Below are 15412 nucleotides of genomic sequence, written 5' to 3'. Positions count from 1 at the left end.
ATGATGCTGGTGGGAGTGAGGGTTGAGGGGATGATGCTGGTGGGAGTGAGGGTTGAGGGGATGCTGGTGGGAGTGAGGGTTGAGGGGATGATGCTGGTGGGAGTGAGGGTTGAGGGGATGATGCTGGTGGGAGTGAGGGTTGAGGGGATGATGCTGGTGGGGGTGAGGGTTGAGGGGATGATGCTGGTGGGGGTGAGACCTGAGGGGATGATGCTGGTGGGAGTGAGATCTGAGGGGATGATGTTGGTGAGAGTGAGATCTGAGGGGATGATGTTGGTGGGAGTGAGGGTTGAGGGGATGATGCTGGTGGGAGTGAGGGTTGAGGGGATGATGCTGGTGGGAGTGAGATCTGAGGGGATGATGCTGGTGGGAGTGAGATCTGAGGGGATGATGTTGGTGAGAGTGAGATCTGAGGGGATGATGTTGGTGGGAGTGAGGGTTGAGGGGATGATGCTGGTGGGAGTGAGGGTTGAGGGGAGGATGCTGGTGGGAGTGAGGGTTGAGGGGATGATGCTGGTGAGAGTGAGATCTGAGGGGATGATGCTGGTGGGAGTGAGGGTTGAGGGGAGGATGCTGGTGGGAGTGAGGGTTGAGGGGATGATGCTGGTGGAGTGAGGGTTGAGGGGATGATGCTGGTGGGAGTGAGGGTTGAGGGGATGATGCTGGTGGGAGTGAGGGTTGAGGGGATGATGCTGGTGGAGTGAGAATTATAGCAGAGCTGAAGTTTATGCTGGTATTTAAATAGGAGTCATCCTGTGATATTGTTGATGAAAATATTTTTTGCTGCTCCAGTTCAACAACATTGAATAATTTTAGTATTTTGTTCCCAAGTTAAGCTGTCTGCATAGCTACCAAGCTTCATCAAAAGGAAACCTGACCCAGGTCAACAGGAGCTGTGTGAAACAACCAAAATACTACAGCTACATCTCGGTGCTAGCACTTATTGCCACCACCATGTTGGTGCAGGTCAGCCACATGGTGAAGGTGTTCCTGATGTTTGTGATCACTGGCAGCTATGGCTTGGTTAGTGTCCTGAGCTGGAGGGAGCTCTACGACGAGTATGACCGACAGCGTTTTCAGGAATTGCAGTAAGTATACCAAATGACCTGAACAAATGGATTTCTGACTAATAACAACAATATTTCTTCAGTTAAGAAAAAATAAAACAGAGCCAAGTAGATGAAGACTCTGTAGGTTAGAGACTCAGAGAGATTCAGATATTGGGCGTTTGCGTTCTTCGGATTCAAGAGTCTAAAATGAAACCGAGAACAAGAGGATTGTCAGAGTGAGGGTAGGGATAGTGGAGGGAACTTGTACCTGGAGTTGGAGGTGGTAGAGGAGGCCCTTAATGAATACTTTGCTTCAGTATTCACTACCGAGAGGGACCTTGACTTTCTGTGGATAGTGTGAAACAGACTGATATACTAGAGCAGACCTTAGGAAAGAGGATGTGCTGAAAAGTTTGAAAAACATAAGGATGAATAAATCCCTGGGCCAGATGGGATATACCCCAAGGCTACTACAGGTGGTGAGGGAAGAGCTTGCTGCACCTTTGGCGATGAACTTTGTTTACTCACTGTCCAATGAAGTAATGCCAGATGATTGGAAGTTGGCAAATGTTATTCCCTTGTTCAAGAAAGGGAAAAGGGAATTACAGATCAGTCGGTCTTACGTCAGTGGTGGGCAAAGTATTGGAGATGATGCTGAGGGACAGGATTTATGATTACTTGGAAAACCATAATTCAATTACAGATAGTCAGCATGGCTTTGTGAGGGGCAGGTCATGTCTCACAACCTTATTGAATTCTTTGAGGATGTGACATATTGATGAAGGTAGAGCAATGGATGTGGTGTGTATGGATTTTAGCAAAGTGTTTAATAAGGTTTCCCATGATAGGCTCATTCAGACAGTAAGGAGGCCTGGGATACAGGGAAATCTGGCTGTCTGGATACAGAATTAGACGGCCCATAGAAGACAGTGTGTGGTAGAAGATGGAAAGTATTCAGTCTGGAGCTCGGTGACCAGTGGGTTCTGCAAGGATCAGTTCTAGGACCTCTGCTCTTTGTGATTTTTATAAAGGACTTGGATGAGGAAGTGGAAGGGTGGGTTAGTAGGTTTGCCGTTGACAGGAAGGTTGGTGGAGTGCTGGGTAGTGTGGAGGGCTGTTGTAGGTTGCAATGGAACATTGACAGGATGCAGAACTGGGCTTATAGCTGGCAGATGGAGTTCATCCTGAAGTCGTTCATTTTGGAAGGTCGAATTTGAATGTAGAATACAGAGTTAAAGACAGGATTCTTGGCAACATGGAGAAAAAGAGGGATCTTCGAGTCCATGTCCATAGATCCCTTAAAGTTGCCATCCGGATACAGAGGATTGTTAAGATGGTGTATGGTGTGTTGGCTTTCATTAGCAGGGGATTGAGTTTAAGAGCCACATGGTTATGCTGTAGTCCTACACAGCCCTGGTTAGACCACACTCAAATATTGTGTTCAATTCTGGTCACCTCATTCTAAGAAGGATGTGAAAGCTTTAGAGAGGGTGCAGAGGAGATTTACCAGGATGCTGCCTGGACCGGAGGGCATGTCTTATGAAGAAAGGTTGAGAGTGCTAAGGCTTTTCTTATTGAAGTGAAGAAGGATGAGAGGTGACTTGATAGAGGTGTACAAGATGATGGGAGGCCTAGATAGAGTGGATAGCCAGAGACTATTTCCCTTGGCGGAAATGGCTATCACAAGGGGGCATAATTTTAAGGTGATTGGAAGGTTTAGAGGAGATGTCAGAGGTCGGTTCTTTACACAGAGAGTGGTGGGTGTGTGGAATGCACTGCCGGCAATGGTAGTAGAGTCAGAGACATTAGGGCCATTTAAGCGGATCTCGGATCAGCACATGGAAGACAGCACAATGTAGGATATGTAAATTAATCTGATCTTAGAGGAGGATAAAAGGTCAGCACAACATCAAGGGCCGAAGGGCCTGTACTGTGCTGTACTGTTCTGTGTAACTGCGAATGCTGGTCTGATAATGGCAGATGGTGTTCAAAAACAAACATTGCTGGAGAAACTCAGAAGGTCTGGCACCTTTTGTGGGAAGAAAGCAAAGTTAATGTTTCACGTCCAGTGACTGTTTATCAGAAGTTCTTTAGTTAGACACGAGGTAAACTTGCCTCTAGACTATCACATCAAAAACTCCCAGGATAGGGACAGCACAGAGTTGGTGCGGAGTACAGCTCCTTCGACTGTCTGAAAATGAAAGTTAACCAACCCCTACCCATTTTAAATTGAATGCAAACAGAAAGTAAAGCTGCCTTGACACTGTCCCCGCTTCCCCCTTCCCAGGATAGGCACAGCACAGAGATTAATGCAGAGTTAAGCTCACTCTAACCTTTTAAACTGAAAGTAAAATTCTTTTTAAACTTTAAGCTCCTTTGAAACCCGTCCCAATCAAACACTCACTGGACAGGGACAGCGCAAAGTGAGGTACAGAGTAAAGTTCCCTCTACACTGTCACCAGCAAATGCTACCAGGACAGGTATAGCATAGGGTTAAACACAGAGTAAAGCTCACTGTACTCTTAAACTGCAATTAAATCTCTCTCCATAGTCCCCGTTGACCACTTCCAACATCGGTACAGCATGGGCTTAGATACAGAGTAGTTTTCCCTGGCTTGGAAGTAAACCTCCCTCTACACTGTTCCCATCAAACACGCCCAGCACAGTTACAGCACGGGATTAGATACAGATGAAGGCTCTGTCTACTTCTTTAGACTAAAAGTAAACATAAAGTCCCCTTGACACTGCCCCATCAAACACTCCCAAGGCAGGTACAACATAGAGTTAGAATCAAATTGGGAATAGTACGAGGTTGGATACAACGTAAAGCTCTTTCTACTCTTTTACACTAAATGAAAAGCACTCTCTACTCATTTAAATTGGAAGTAAAGCTCTCTCTACTGTCCCCATCAAACACTCCCTTAACAGGTACTGCATGGGGTTAGTTAACAGGATAAAACTACACTATCCCTTGAAACACTCACAGCACAGGTACAATATGGGGTGAGGCACAGAATAAAGTTCCCTCTACTATGTCTCCATCAAACACTCTTAGGACAGGTCTTGCACAAGTTAGATACTGAGTAAAGCTCTTTCTGTGTGCTGTACCTGAGCACTGACTGCAAGGTGTTAGAAAGGATTCTGAGGAATAGGATTTATGACCATCTGGAAGAGCGTGGCTTGATTAAATGCAGTCAACACGGCTTTGTGAGGGGCAGGTCATGCCTCACAAACCTTATCGAGTTCTTTGAGGATGTGGCTAGAAAGTTTGATGAGGGTCGAGCTGTGGATGTGGTGTATATGGACTTCAGCAAGGCATTTGATAAGGTTCCCCATGGCAGGCTCATTCAGAAGGTCAGGAGGAATGGGATACAGGGGAACTTAGCTGTCTGGATACAGAATTGGCTGGCCAACAGAAGACAGCGAGTGGTAGTAGAAGGAAAATATTCTGACTGGAAGTCAGTGGTGAGTGGTGTTCCACAGGGCTCTATCCTTGGGCCTCTACTGTTTGTACTTCTTATTAATGACTTGGATGAGGGGATTGAAGAATGGGTTGGAAAGTTTGCAGACGACACAAAGGTTGGAGGTGTCGTTGACAGTATAGAGGGCTGTTGTAGGCTGCAGCAGGACATTGACAGGATGCAGAGATGGGCTGAGAGGTGGCAGATGGAGTTCAACCTGGATAAATGCGAGGTGATGCATTTTGGAAGGTCGAATTTGAAAGCTGAGTACAGGATTAAGGATAGGATCCTTGGCAGTGTGGAGGAACAGAGGGATCTTGGTGTGCAGGTACATAGATCCCTTAAAATGGCCACCCAAGTGGACAGGGTTGTTAAGAAAGCATATGGTGTTTTGGCTTTCATTAACAGGGGGATTGAGTTTAAGAGTCGTGAGATCTTGTTGCAGCTCTATAAAACTTTGGTTAGATCGCACTTGGAATACTGCGTCCAGTTCTGGTCGCCCTATTATAAGAAAGATGTGGATGTTTTGGAGAGGGTTCAGAGGAGGTTTACCAGGATGCTGCCTGGACTGGAGGGCTTATCTTATGAAGAGTGGTTGACTGAGCTCGGACTTTTTTCATTGGAGAAAAGGAGGAGGAGAGGGGACCTAATTGAGGTGACAAGATAATGAGAGGCATAGATAGAGTCGATAGGCAGAGACTATTTCCCAGGGCAGAAATGGCTAACACAAGGGGTCATAGTTTTAAGCTGGTTGGAGGAAAGTATAGAGGGGATGTCAGAGGCGGGTTCTTTACGCAGAGAGTTGTGAGAGCATGGAATGTGTTGCCAGCAGCAGTTGTGGAAGCAAGATCATTGGGGACATTTAAGAGACTGCTGGACATGCATATGGTCACAGAAATTTGAGGGTGCATACATGAGGATCAGTGGTCGGCACAACATCGTGGGCTGAAGGGCCTGTTCTGTGCTGTACTGTTCTATGTTCTATTTCTCTCCTGGGTCACTGACAGACCGAAGGTTGGTAACCACCGGAACTCGGTGTTTGATTTTGAGCTGGGATTCTTGGCAAATATCTGCTCTGTTACTCAATTTGCAACCTTTATAGCTGGCATCACCCATCTCCAACCTTGCCTCAAGCCACCTTCTCAGAAGACCTCACCAATAACTTTGTTATCTCTCGAGTAATTATTTCCAGCGGCTCCCATCTGAATCTGCACTATTCACCCAAAGAGTCATTCCTGGTCTGGCAATATCTCAATTTTAAAATCCTCATCCCAGTTTTTACATCCCATCATGACCCTAGCTCCTCCCTGCCTGTGTAATCCTGACAAGCCCGGCAGTTCCCTGACATCCATTTTTTCTCCCTAGTTTTGATCTCTCGAACATTGGTGACTGTACCTCTTTTGCCAGAGTCTCACACTCGCATTCCCTCACTGAACCTCTGCTGTTGTTGCTTCTACTTTAGTATTGTCCTTCTCTAGCTTATTGCTTTGACCAAGTTCTAATTTTTCCCTCTGTGTCCAATTTATTACCGCTCCTGTCCACACCTGTAGATATTGTACTCTGTTGAAGGAGGTTATTTCAACACTGGCCATTGTCAGGCTTGATCTAGCCCCTTTTGGCTTCAATTCGAGACTGACCTGACTAACCAGGAGAAAGGGAGGACTGCAGATGCTTCAGATCAGAGTTGCGAGTGTGGTGCTAGAAAAGCACAACCATTCAGGCAGCATCCGAGGTGCAGGAGAATCAAGGTTTTGGGCATAAGCCCTTCATTAGGAGTGAGGCCTGTGGGTCTGGGGACGGAGAGATAAATGGAAGGGGGTTGGGGCTGGGGGGAAGGTAGCTGAGAATACATTAGGCAGATGACGGTGGGGGAGAAGGTGATAGGTTGGTTAGGAGGGTGGAGCAGATAGATGGGAAAGGCGGTGAACAGGTCAGGAGGTTGGTGCCGAGTTTGAGACTTGGGACTGGGATAAGGCGGGGGGGAGGGGAAAATGTGGAAACTGGTGAAATCCGCATTAATCCCATGTGGTTGCAGGGTCCCAAGGCAGAATATGAGGAGTTCTTCCTCCAGGCATCGGGTGGATAGGGTTTGACCATGGACGAGGCCCAAGACCTGCATGTCCTTGGGGGAGGGGGAGGGGGAGGGGGAGTTGAAGTGTTAGGCCACAGGGCAGTGGGTTGATTGGTGGGGTGTCCCAGAGGTTATCTCTGAAACGATCCACAATGACCTGGCTAACTCTTAACTAATTCCTGAAGTGGCCCAACAAGTCAATCAGCTGATATTAAACCACTGCCATCTGTTGAAGAAGACCCACTGCTTTATCAGGACAGCTGTTGATGGACGATAAATACCAGCCTTGCTGGTAATGTTCATATGCCAAGAAGATGGGCGAATGCAGTTTGCTGCTGCAGGAGTGATGGCTGTTGTACAAATTGGTAACAGAGTGGATACAGAGGGGGTTCAATAGGCTCAGGCAAGGGTTAGGAACAGACAGTCTTGGTGCACAGTCTGGAATGAAAAGGAAGAGGTGAAAGAAAGACAGATTCACCTACTGGTGGGGAATAAATTCTGATAATGTCAGTGATATGGCACCGTAGAATCAATAAATGTGATCACCTCAGTGGTACTGGCAGCAAAGTACATCTGACAGTTCAGTCCGGAGTTAAGGCTGTGAATAAACCTCAATGTTGATATACTGTCCCCCGGTTGACTGTGCGCCGACTGTATGTCCCCCGGTTGACTGTGCGCCGGCTGTATGTCCCCCTGGCTGACTGTGCGCCGGCTGTATGTCCCCCTGGCTGACTGTGCGCCGACTGTATGTCCCCCGGTTGACTGTGCGCCGGCTGTATGTCCCCCTGGCTGACTGTGCGCCGGCTGTATGTCCCCCTGGCTGACTGTGCGCCGGCTGTATGTCCCCCTGGCTGACTCTGCGCCTGCTGTATGTCCCCCTGGCTGACTCTGCGCCGGCTGCATGTCCCCCGGTTGACTGTGCGCCGGCTGTATGTCCCCCTGGCTGACTGTGCGCCGGCTGTATGTCCCCCTGGCTGACTGTGCGCCGGCTGCATGTCCCCCGGTTGACTGTGCGCCGGCTGTATGTCCCCCTGGCTGACTGTGCGCCGGCTGTATGTCCCCCTGGCTGACTGTGCGCCGGCTGTAGGTCCCCCGGCTGACTGTGCGCCGACTGTATGTCCCCCGGTTGACTGTGCGCCGGCTGTAGGTCCCCCGGTTGACTGTGCGCCGGCTGTATGTCCCCCGGTTGACTGTGCGCCGGCTGTATGTCCCCCGGTTGACTGTGCGCCGGCTGTATGTCCCTCGGTTGACTGTGCGCCGGCTGTATGTCCCCCTGGCTGACTGTGCGCCGGCTGTATGTCCCCCTGGCTGACTGTGCGCCGGCTGTATGTCCCCCTGGTTGACTGTGCGCCGGCTGTATATCCCCCCGGCTGACTGTGCGCCGGCTGTATGTCCCCCCGGTTGACTGTGCGCCGGCTGTATGTCCCCCCGGTTGACTGTGCGCCGGCTGTATGTCCCCCCGGCTGACTGTGCGCCGGCTGTATGTCCCCCTGGCTGACTGTGCGCCGGCTGTATGTCCCCCTGGCTGACTGTGCGCCGGCTGTATGTCCCCATGGCTGACTGTGCGCCGGCTGTATGCCCCCCTGGCTGACTGTGCGCCGGCTGTATGTCCCCCTGGCTGACTGTGCGCCGGCTGTATGTCCCCCTGGCTGACTGAGCGCCGGCTGTATGTCCCCATGGCTGACTGTGCGCCGGCTGTATGCCCCCCTGGCTGACTGTGCGCCGGCTGTATGTCCCCCTGGCTGACTGTGCGCCGGCTGTATGTCCCCATGGCTGACTGTGCGCCGGCTGTATGCCCCCCTGGCTGACTGTGCGCCGGCTGTATGTCCCCCTGGCTGACTGTGCGCCGGCTGTATGTCCCCCTGGCTGACTGTGCGCCGGCTGTATGTCCCCCTGGCTGACTGTGCGCCTGCTGTATGTCCCCCTGGCTGACTGTGCGCCGGCTGTATGTCCCCCTGGCTGACTGTGAGCCGGCTGTATGTCCCCCTGGCTGACTGTGCGCCGGCTGTATGTCCCCCTGGCTGACTGTGAGCTGGCTGTATGTCCCCCTGGCTGACTGTGCGCCGGCTGTATGTCCCCCTGGCTGACTGTGCGCCGGCTGTATGTCCCACTGGCTGACTGTGCGCCGGCTGTATGTCCCCCTGGCTGACTGTGCACCGGCTGTATGTCCCCCTGGCTGACTGTGCGCCGGCTGTATGTCCCCCTGGCTGACTGTGCGCCGGCTGTATGTCCCACTGGCTGACTGTGCTCCGGATGTATGTCCCCCTGGCTGACTGTGCACCGGCTGTATGTCCCCCTGGCTGACTGTGCGCCGGCTGTATGTCCCCCTGGCTGACTGTGCGCCGGCTGTATGTCCCCCTGGCTGACTGTGAGCTGGCTGTATGTCCCCCTGGCTGACTGTGCGCCGGCTGTATGTCCCCCTGGCTGACTGTGCGCCGGCTGTATGTCCCACTGGCTGACTGTGCGCCGGCTGTATGTCCCCCTGGCTGACTGTGCACCGGCTGTATGTCCCCCTGGCTGACTGTGCGCCGGCTGTATGTCCCCCTGGCTGACTGTGCGCCGGCTGTATGTCCCCCTGGCTGACTGTGCGCCGGCTGTATGTCCCCCTGGCTGACTGTGCGCCGGCTGTATGTCCCCCTGGCTGACTGTGCGCCGGCTGTATGCCCCCCTGGCTGACTGTGCGCCGGCTGTATGCCCCCCTGGCTGACTGTGCGCCGGCTGTATGTCCCCCTGGCTGACTGTGCGCCGGCTGTATGCCCCCCTGGCTGACTGTGAGCTGGCTGTATGTCCCCCTGGCTGACTGTGAGCTGGCTGTATAGAACATAGAACAATACAGCGCAGAACAGGCCCTTCGGCCCTCGATGTTGCGCCGATTTGTGAACTATTCACAGCTCGTCCCCCTACACTATCCCATCATCATCCATGTGCTTATCTAAGGATTGTTTAAATCTCCCTAACGTGGCTGAGTTAACGACATTAGCAGGTCGGGCATTCCATGCCCTTACCACTCTCTGCGTAAAGAACCTGCCTCTGACATCTGTCTTAAATCTATCACCCCCTCAATTTGTAGCTATGTCCCCCTTGTACAAGCTGACATCATCATCCTAGGAAAAAGACTTTCACTGTCTACCCTATCTAATCCTCTGATCATCTTGTATGTCTCTATCAAATCCCCCCTTAGCCTTCTTCTTTCCAATGAGAACAGATCCAAGTCTCTCAGCCTTTCCTCATAAGATCTTCCCTCCAGACCAGGCAACATCCTGGTAAATCTCCTCTGCACCTTTTCCAATGCTTCCACATCCTTCCTGTAATGGGGCGACCAGAACTGTACACAATATTCCAAGTGTGGCCGCACCAGCGTTTTGTGTAGTTGCAGCATGATGTTGCGGTTCTGGAACTCAATCCCTCTACCAATGAAACCTAACACACCGTATGCCTTCTTAACAGCACTATCCACCTGGGTGGCAACTTTCAGGGATCTATGTACATGGACTCCAAGATCCCTCTGCACATCCACACTACCAAGAATCTTTCCTTTGACCCAGTACTCTGCCTTCCTGTTATTCTTCCCAAAGTGCATCACCTCACATTTAGCTACATTGAACTCCATTTGCCACCTCGCAGCCCAATCCTGCAGTTTATCCAAGTCCCCCTGCAACCTGTAACATTCTTCCAAACTGTTCACTACTCCACCGACTTTAGTGTCGTCTGAAAATTTACTAATCCATCCACCTATGCCTGAGTCTAAGTCATTTATAAAAATGACAAACAGCAGTGGTTCCAAAACAGACCCTCGTGGCCCACCACTAGTAACCGGACTCCAGGCTGAATATTTTCCATCAACCACCACTCGCTGCCTTCTTATAGAAAGCCATTTTCTAATCCAAACTGCTAAATCACACTCAATTCCATGTCTCTGCATTTTCTCCAACAGCCTACCATGTGGAACCTTGTCAAAGGCTTTACTGAAGTCCATGTATACCACGTCAACTGCCCTATCCTCATCTACATGCTTGGTCACTTTCTCAAAAAACTCAATGAGGTTTGTGAGACACGACCTACCCTTGACGAAACCATGTTGACTATCTGAGCTCAAAATGTTGCTTGCTAGATGATTATAAATCTTCTCTCTTGTAATCCTTTCCAGAACGTTTCCTACAACAGAAGTAAGGCTCACTGGTCTATAATTACCTGGGTCATCTCTACTGCCCTTCTTGAACAAGGGCACAACATTTGCAATCTTCTAGTCCTCTAGCACTGAACCTGTAGACAATGACGACTCAAATATCAAAGCCAAAGGCTCTGCTACCTTCTTGCTAGCTTCCCAGATAATCCTCAGATAAATCCCATCTGGCCCAGGGGGCTTGTCTACTTTCACTCCTTCTAGAATTGGTAACACCTGTTCGTAACTAACCTCGATCCTTTCTAGTCTAATATCTCGTACCTCATTATTCTCCTCTACAATATTCTCCTTTTCCTGAGTGAAAACCAATGAGAAATGTTCCTTTAGCACCTCTTCGATCTCCACAGGGTCCACACTCAACTTCCCACTTCTGTCTTTGACTGGCCCTATTCCTACCCTAATCATCCTTTTATTCCTCACATTCTATTTGCTAAAAATTGTTCGTGTCCTCTCTTTGCTCTTCTTAACTTTCTCTTTAAATCCTTCCTTGCTGATCTGTAACTCTCCATCGCCTCATCTGAACCATCTTGCCTCATCAACATATAAGCCTCCTTCTTCCTTGTAACAAGAGATGTAATTTCTGTTGTAAACCACAGTTCCCTTACCTTATCACTTCCTCCCTGCCTGACAGGGACATACCAATCAAGGACACGCAATATCTGTTCCTTAAACCAGTTCCACATTTCCATTGTCTGTATCCCCTGCATTTTGCTACCCCATTCTATGCATTCTAATTCTTGCCTAATCGCGTTATAATTGTCCTTGCCCCATCGATAAGTCTTGACCTGTGGCATGTACCTATCCCTTTCCATCGCTAAACTAAACGTAACTGAATTATGGTCACTCTCTCCAAAGAGCTCATCTACAACTAAATCAAACACCTGTCCTGGTTCATTACCAAGCACCAGATCCAGTGTGGTCTCCCCTCTTGTCAGCCCTTTGACATACTGTGTCAGAAAATACTCCTGTACACATTGGACAAAAACTGATCCATCTGACGTACTAGAGTAATAACATTTCCAGTCAATGTTGGGGAAATTAAAGTCCCCCATAATGACCACCCTGTTCCTTTCACTCCGACCCAGAATAATTTTGCTAATCCTCTCTTTCACCACTCTGGAACTCTGTAGAGGCCTATAAAAAACCTCCAAGCAGTGTGACCTCTCCTCTCCTGTTTCTAACCTCAGCCCACACGACCTCATCAAAAGTCCTCATCAAAAGTTCTCTCAGCCACTGTTATACTATCCTTGACTAACAAGGCCACACCTCCCCCTCTTTTACCACCTTGCCTGTTCTTAATGAAAGATCTAAACCCTGGAACCTGCAACATTCCATTCCCCAGGCTGACTGTGCGCCGGCCGTGTGTCCCCCCTGGAGTGACTGTGCGCTGGCCGTGTGTCCCCCGGAGTGACTGTGCGCCGGCCGTGTGTCCCCCGGAGTGACTGTGCGCCGGCCGTGTGACCCCGGAGTGACTGTGCGCCGGCCGTGTGTCCCCCCCCCGGAGTGACTGTGCGCTGGCTGTGTGTCCCCCGGAGTGACTGTGCGCTGGCTGTGTGTCCCCCGGAGTGACTGTGCGCGGGCCGTGTGTCCCCCGGAGTGACTGTGCGCCGGCCGTGTGTCCCCCGGAGTGACTGTGCGCCGGCCGTGTGTCCCCCGGAGTGACTGTGCGCCGGCCGTGTGTCCCCCGGAGTGACTGTGCGCCGGCCGTGTGTCCCCCGGAGTGACTGTGCGCCGGCCGTGTGTCCCCCGGAGTGACTGTGCGCCGGCCTTGTGTCCCCCGGAGTGACTGTGCGCCGGCCGTGTGTCCCCCGGAGTGACTGTGCGCTGGCTGTGTGTCCCCCGGAGTGACTGTGCGCCGGCCGTGTGTCCCCCGGAGTGACTGTGCGCCGGCCGTGTGTCCCCCGGAGTGACTGTGCGCCGGCCGTGTGTCCCCCGGAGTGACTGTGCGCCGGCCGTGTGTCCCCCGGAGTGACTGTGCGCCGGCCGTGTGTCCCCCGGAGTGACTGTGCGCCGGCCGTGTGTCCCCCAGAGTGAATCTTTTCCCTGATCAGCTGTGCTGCCAACTGTCTCTGTCCCCGACACATATTAGAAACTAACTTTAAACTGTGTTTGTTTCCATAGGTCCCTTGTGGTGCCATCTCGGTTTTCCATGGTAGCCATGATCTTCATCATGATGATGAGCTTTTATTATTTCACTCGACATGTAAGTGCTATGAACTCTGTGAAGGCATCAGGCTTATGGGTAGAGGTCTGTGTTGAGCAGCAGAGGTCACTTTGTTCGGGATCACTGGGCTGAGGTCCCTGGCTGGGAGCTGGGGAACAGAATGTCTGAGGGTTCTGAAGTCAGAGAGATTAATGCAGCATCCACTCGGAAAGTTTGAGAAATGATGTGTGCTGGGTGTAATGTGCTTGGAAAGAACAGGTGATTCTGGAACTGTTCTTTGTGGAGCTATCCCCATGATGGGTTTCCTAACACCATGTCATAGATTAATTGGTGGATGTTGAGGTGATTTGGAAAAAGAAGACCTGCACTCAAGGCGACTTGTCCTGCATTCATCAGGGGAGAAAGTGAGGTCTGCAGATGCTGGAGATCAGAGATGGAAATGTGTTGCTGGAAAAGCGCAGCAGGTCAGGCAGCATCTAGGGAACAGGAGAATCGACGTTTCGGGCATGAGCCTTCCTGAAGAAGGGCTAATGCCCGAAACGTCGATTCTCCTGTTCCCTAGATGCTGCCTGACCTGCTGCGCTTTTCCAGCAACACATTTCCACATCTGCATTCATCAGGATATAGAAACGTAAAATCTCAAAAGAAACACAAATAATATAATTGCTATTTGCACAAGGAGACCATTCAGCTTATCCGGTCTGTGCCAGCATTCTGGATGAGCAATTCACTTCATTCCCTTTCTTTCTCTTGGGAAACCTGGACATTCATTCTTTTGAAATCATAGTTCCAAAACCCTATTGAAAGCCTTGATTGAATTAATCTCCACCACATTCTCAGGCAGCGTATTCCACATTCTCATTACTCACTGAGTCAGAACATTACCTGGAGCTGGGAGGGTGTGACCTGGAGCTGGGAGGGTGTGACCTGGGGCTGGGAGGGTGTGACCTGGAGCTGGGAGGGTGTGACCTGGGGCTGGGAGGGTGTGACCTGGAGCTGGGAGGGTGTGACCTGGAGCTGGGCAGGGTGCGACCTAGGGCTCCCACATTCAGCTGTGCACATCCAGCTAGCTACATGGAACTGGGAACAAAAATAGGAGTGACATCACAGGGCTGTCCCTAAATAGCCGTAAATTAGAGAAATATAGTATTTACTGAGGGATTAACTGTGAAGCATCAGTGACAAGTAAAGGTCAAGGCAGCATAATAACGTAGGATAAATAACAACAATGAGGAATAATGGGATAGGGGCTTGGTTCTTTCAGTTGCTGGACCACATGTATTACCAATATCTTGGGTTCAATTCCCGCTCTGGCTGAAGTTACCATGAAGGACTTTTCTTTTCAACCTTGCCTGTCATCTGAGGCATAATGACCATCAGATTCAACCAGCACCAGTCATCTCTGTCTAAAGGGAACGTAGCCCTATGGTCCAGTAGGACTCAGCCTATTTCAGCTTAATGGTAGAATAGTTAATGATAGAAAGCAGAATAGAAGAATACTAAAGTTAAGGAAAAGGGAGTATCTTCAAGATTAAGTAATAAGAAGAGTTGGGAAGCAAGCCTTAGTGAGTTTAAGACATTAGCAGGTGACCTGTCTGACCTGTCATAAGTAAGAAGTTCTTTCCTGAACAGAGAGGGTGATAACACAGAGGTTATGATCCAAACAACAGAGATAAAATGAGTTCTTGCATCAAGAGTTTAAGCAGCAAGGCAGCAGACTAAAGAGCAGGACCTCAAAGGTTGTAATCTCTGGCTCATTCCCAGTCCCATGTGCCAGCAACTACAGAAATCGGAGTAAGGGCAGATGGATGTATGGCTTAAGAGCTCGAACAAGAAGGAAGGTTTGAGACTGCTGAATCGCTGGCCATTTCTGGGGACCTGTATAAGCTGGACCAGAATAGAGTGGGTTTGCTAGTGCATTTGGAATGAAGTTAACACAATGTGTTAGGACAACTGGGACACGCTTCCAAGTGTGGTCTTGCCATGGCTTTATAGAGTTGTAGCATAACCTCGCGGTTCTTAAACTCAATCCTCCTGCTAATGAAAGCCAACACACCATTTGCCTTATGTGTGCACGTTTTCACATAATAGCATGACTCAATGGTACTGAGGCCAATTGGCACTCTGCAATTCTCTCACCAGCTTTGGATGCTGAAAAGTCAACTGAAATTTGACATTTTTGTTATCTTAAAGGGATAAATGTGTGTAAAGCGATATGTGGAATTATCGATTGAACCACTCCAGATTTTAAGAGAGATCATAAAGGCAGAGGTGCCAAAATGTCTGGGAAAGAGCCGAATTTAACAACGACAGGGGAGTGGATAATTTTCCCAGTTCAGGTTGTTAAAGTTTCTTTTAGTTGTAAAAGTGAAAAGTGGCTGCAGTCCAGAGAAAGGTTCCAAGCTTCAGCAGATGACTCCTGTTTGGTCTCTCTCTTTGAAATCTCTCCTGCCCGTAAGAACCTGTGTTTGAATTTACCTTTTT

The 15412-nt window shown here is 50.0% G+C and overlaps 1 protein-coding gene across 4 annotated transcripts in view; it reads left to right on the top strand.

Annotated features, from left to right (window-relative positions):
* adcy3a (adenylate cyclase 3a) overlaps positions 1-15412 on the top strand; it is a 198079-nt gene that overhangs the window by 114576 nt on the left and 68091 nt on the right. For all 4 annotated transcript variants that reach the window (XM_087991009.1, XM_087991008.1, XM_087991006.1 and 1 more), the window contains 2 exons: positions 832-1088; positions 12886-12967. In XM_087991009.1, coding sequence (XP_087847135.1) covers positions 832-1088; positions 12886-12967 — 339 coding nt within the window. The remainder of the gene's footprint in view (positions 1-831; positions 1089-12885; positions 12968-15412) is intronic.

Source organism: Chiloscyllium plagiosum, unplaced genomic scaffold (genome assembly GCF_037043375.1).
Source record: "Chiloscyllium plagiosum isolate Xiang-an unplaced genomic scaffold, Cpla_swu_hap1 HiC_scaffold_10, whole genome shotgun sequence".
Lineage (NCBI taxonomy): Eukaryota > Metazoa > Chordata > Chondrichthyes > Orectolobiformes > Hemiscylliidae > Chiloscyllium > Chiloscyllium plagiosum.
The sequence above is the reverse complement of the archived record's forward strand: the minus strand, read 5'-3'. Positions and strand labels throughout refer to the sequence as shown.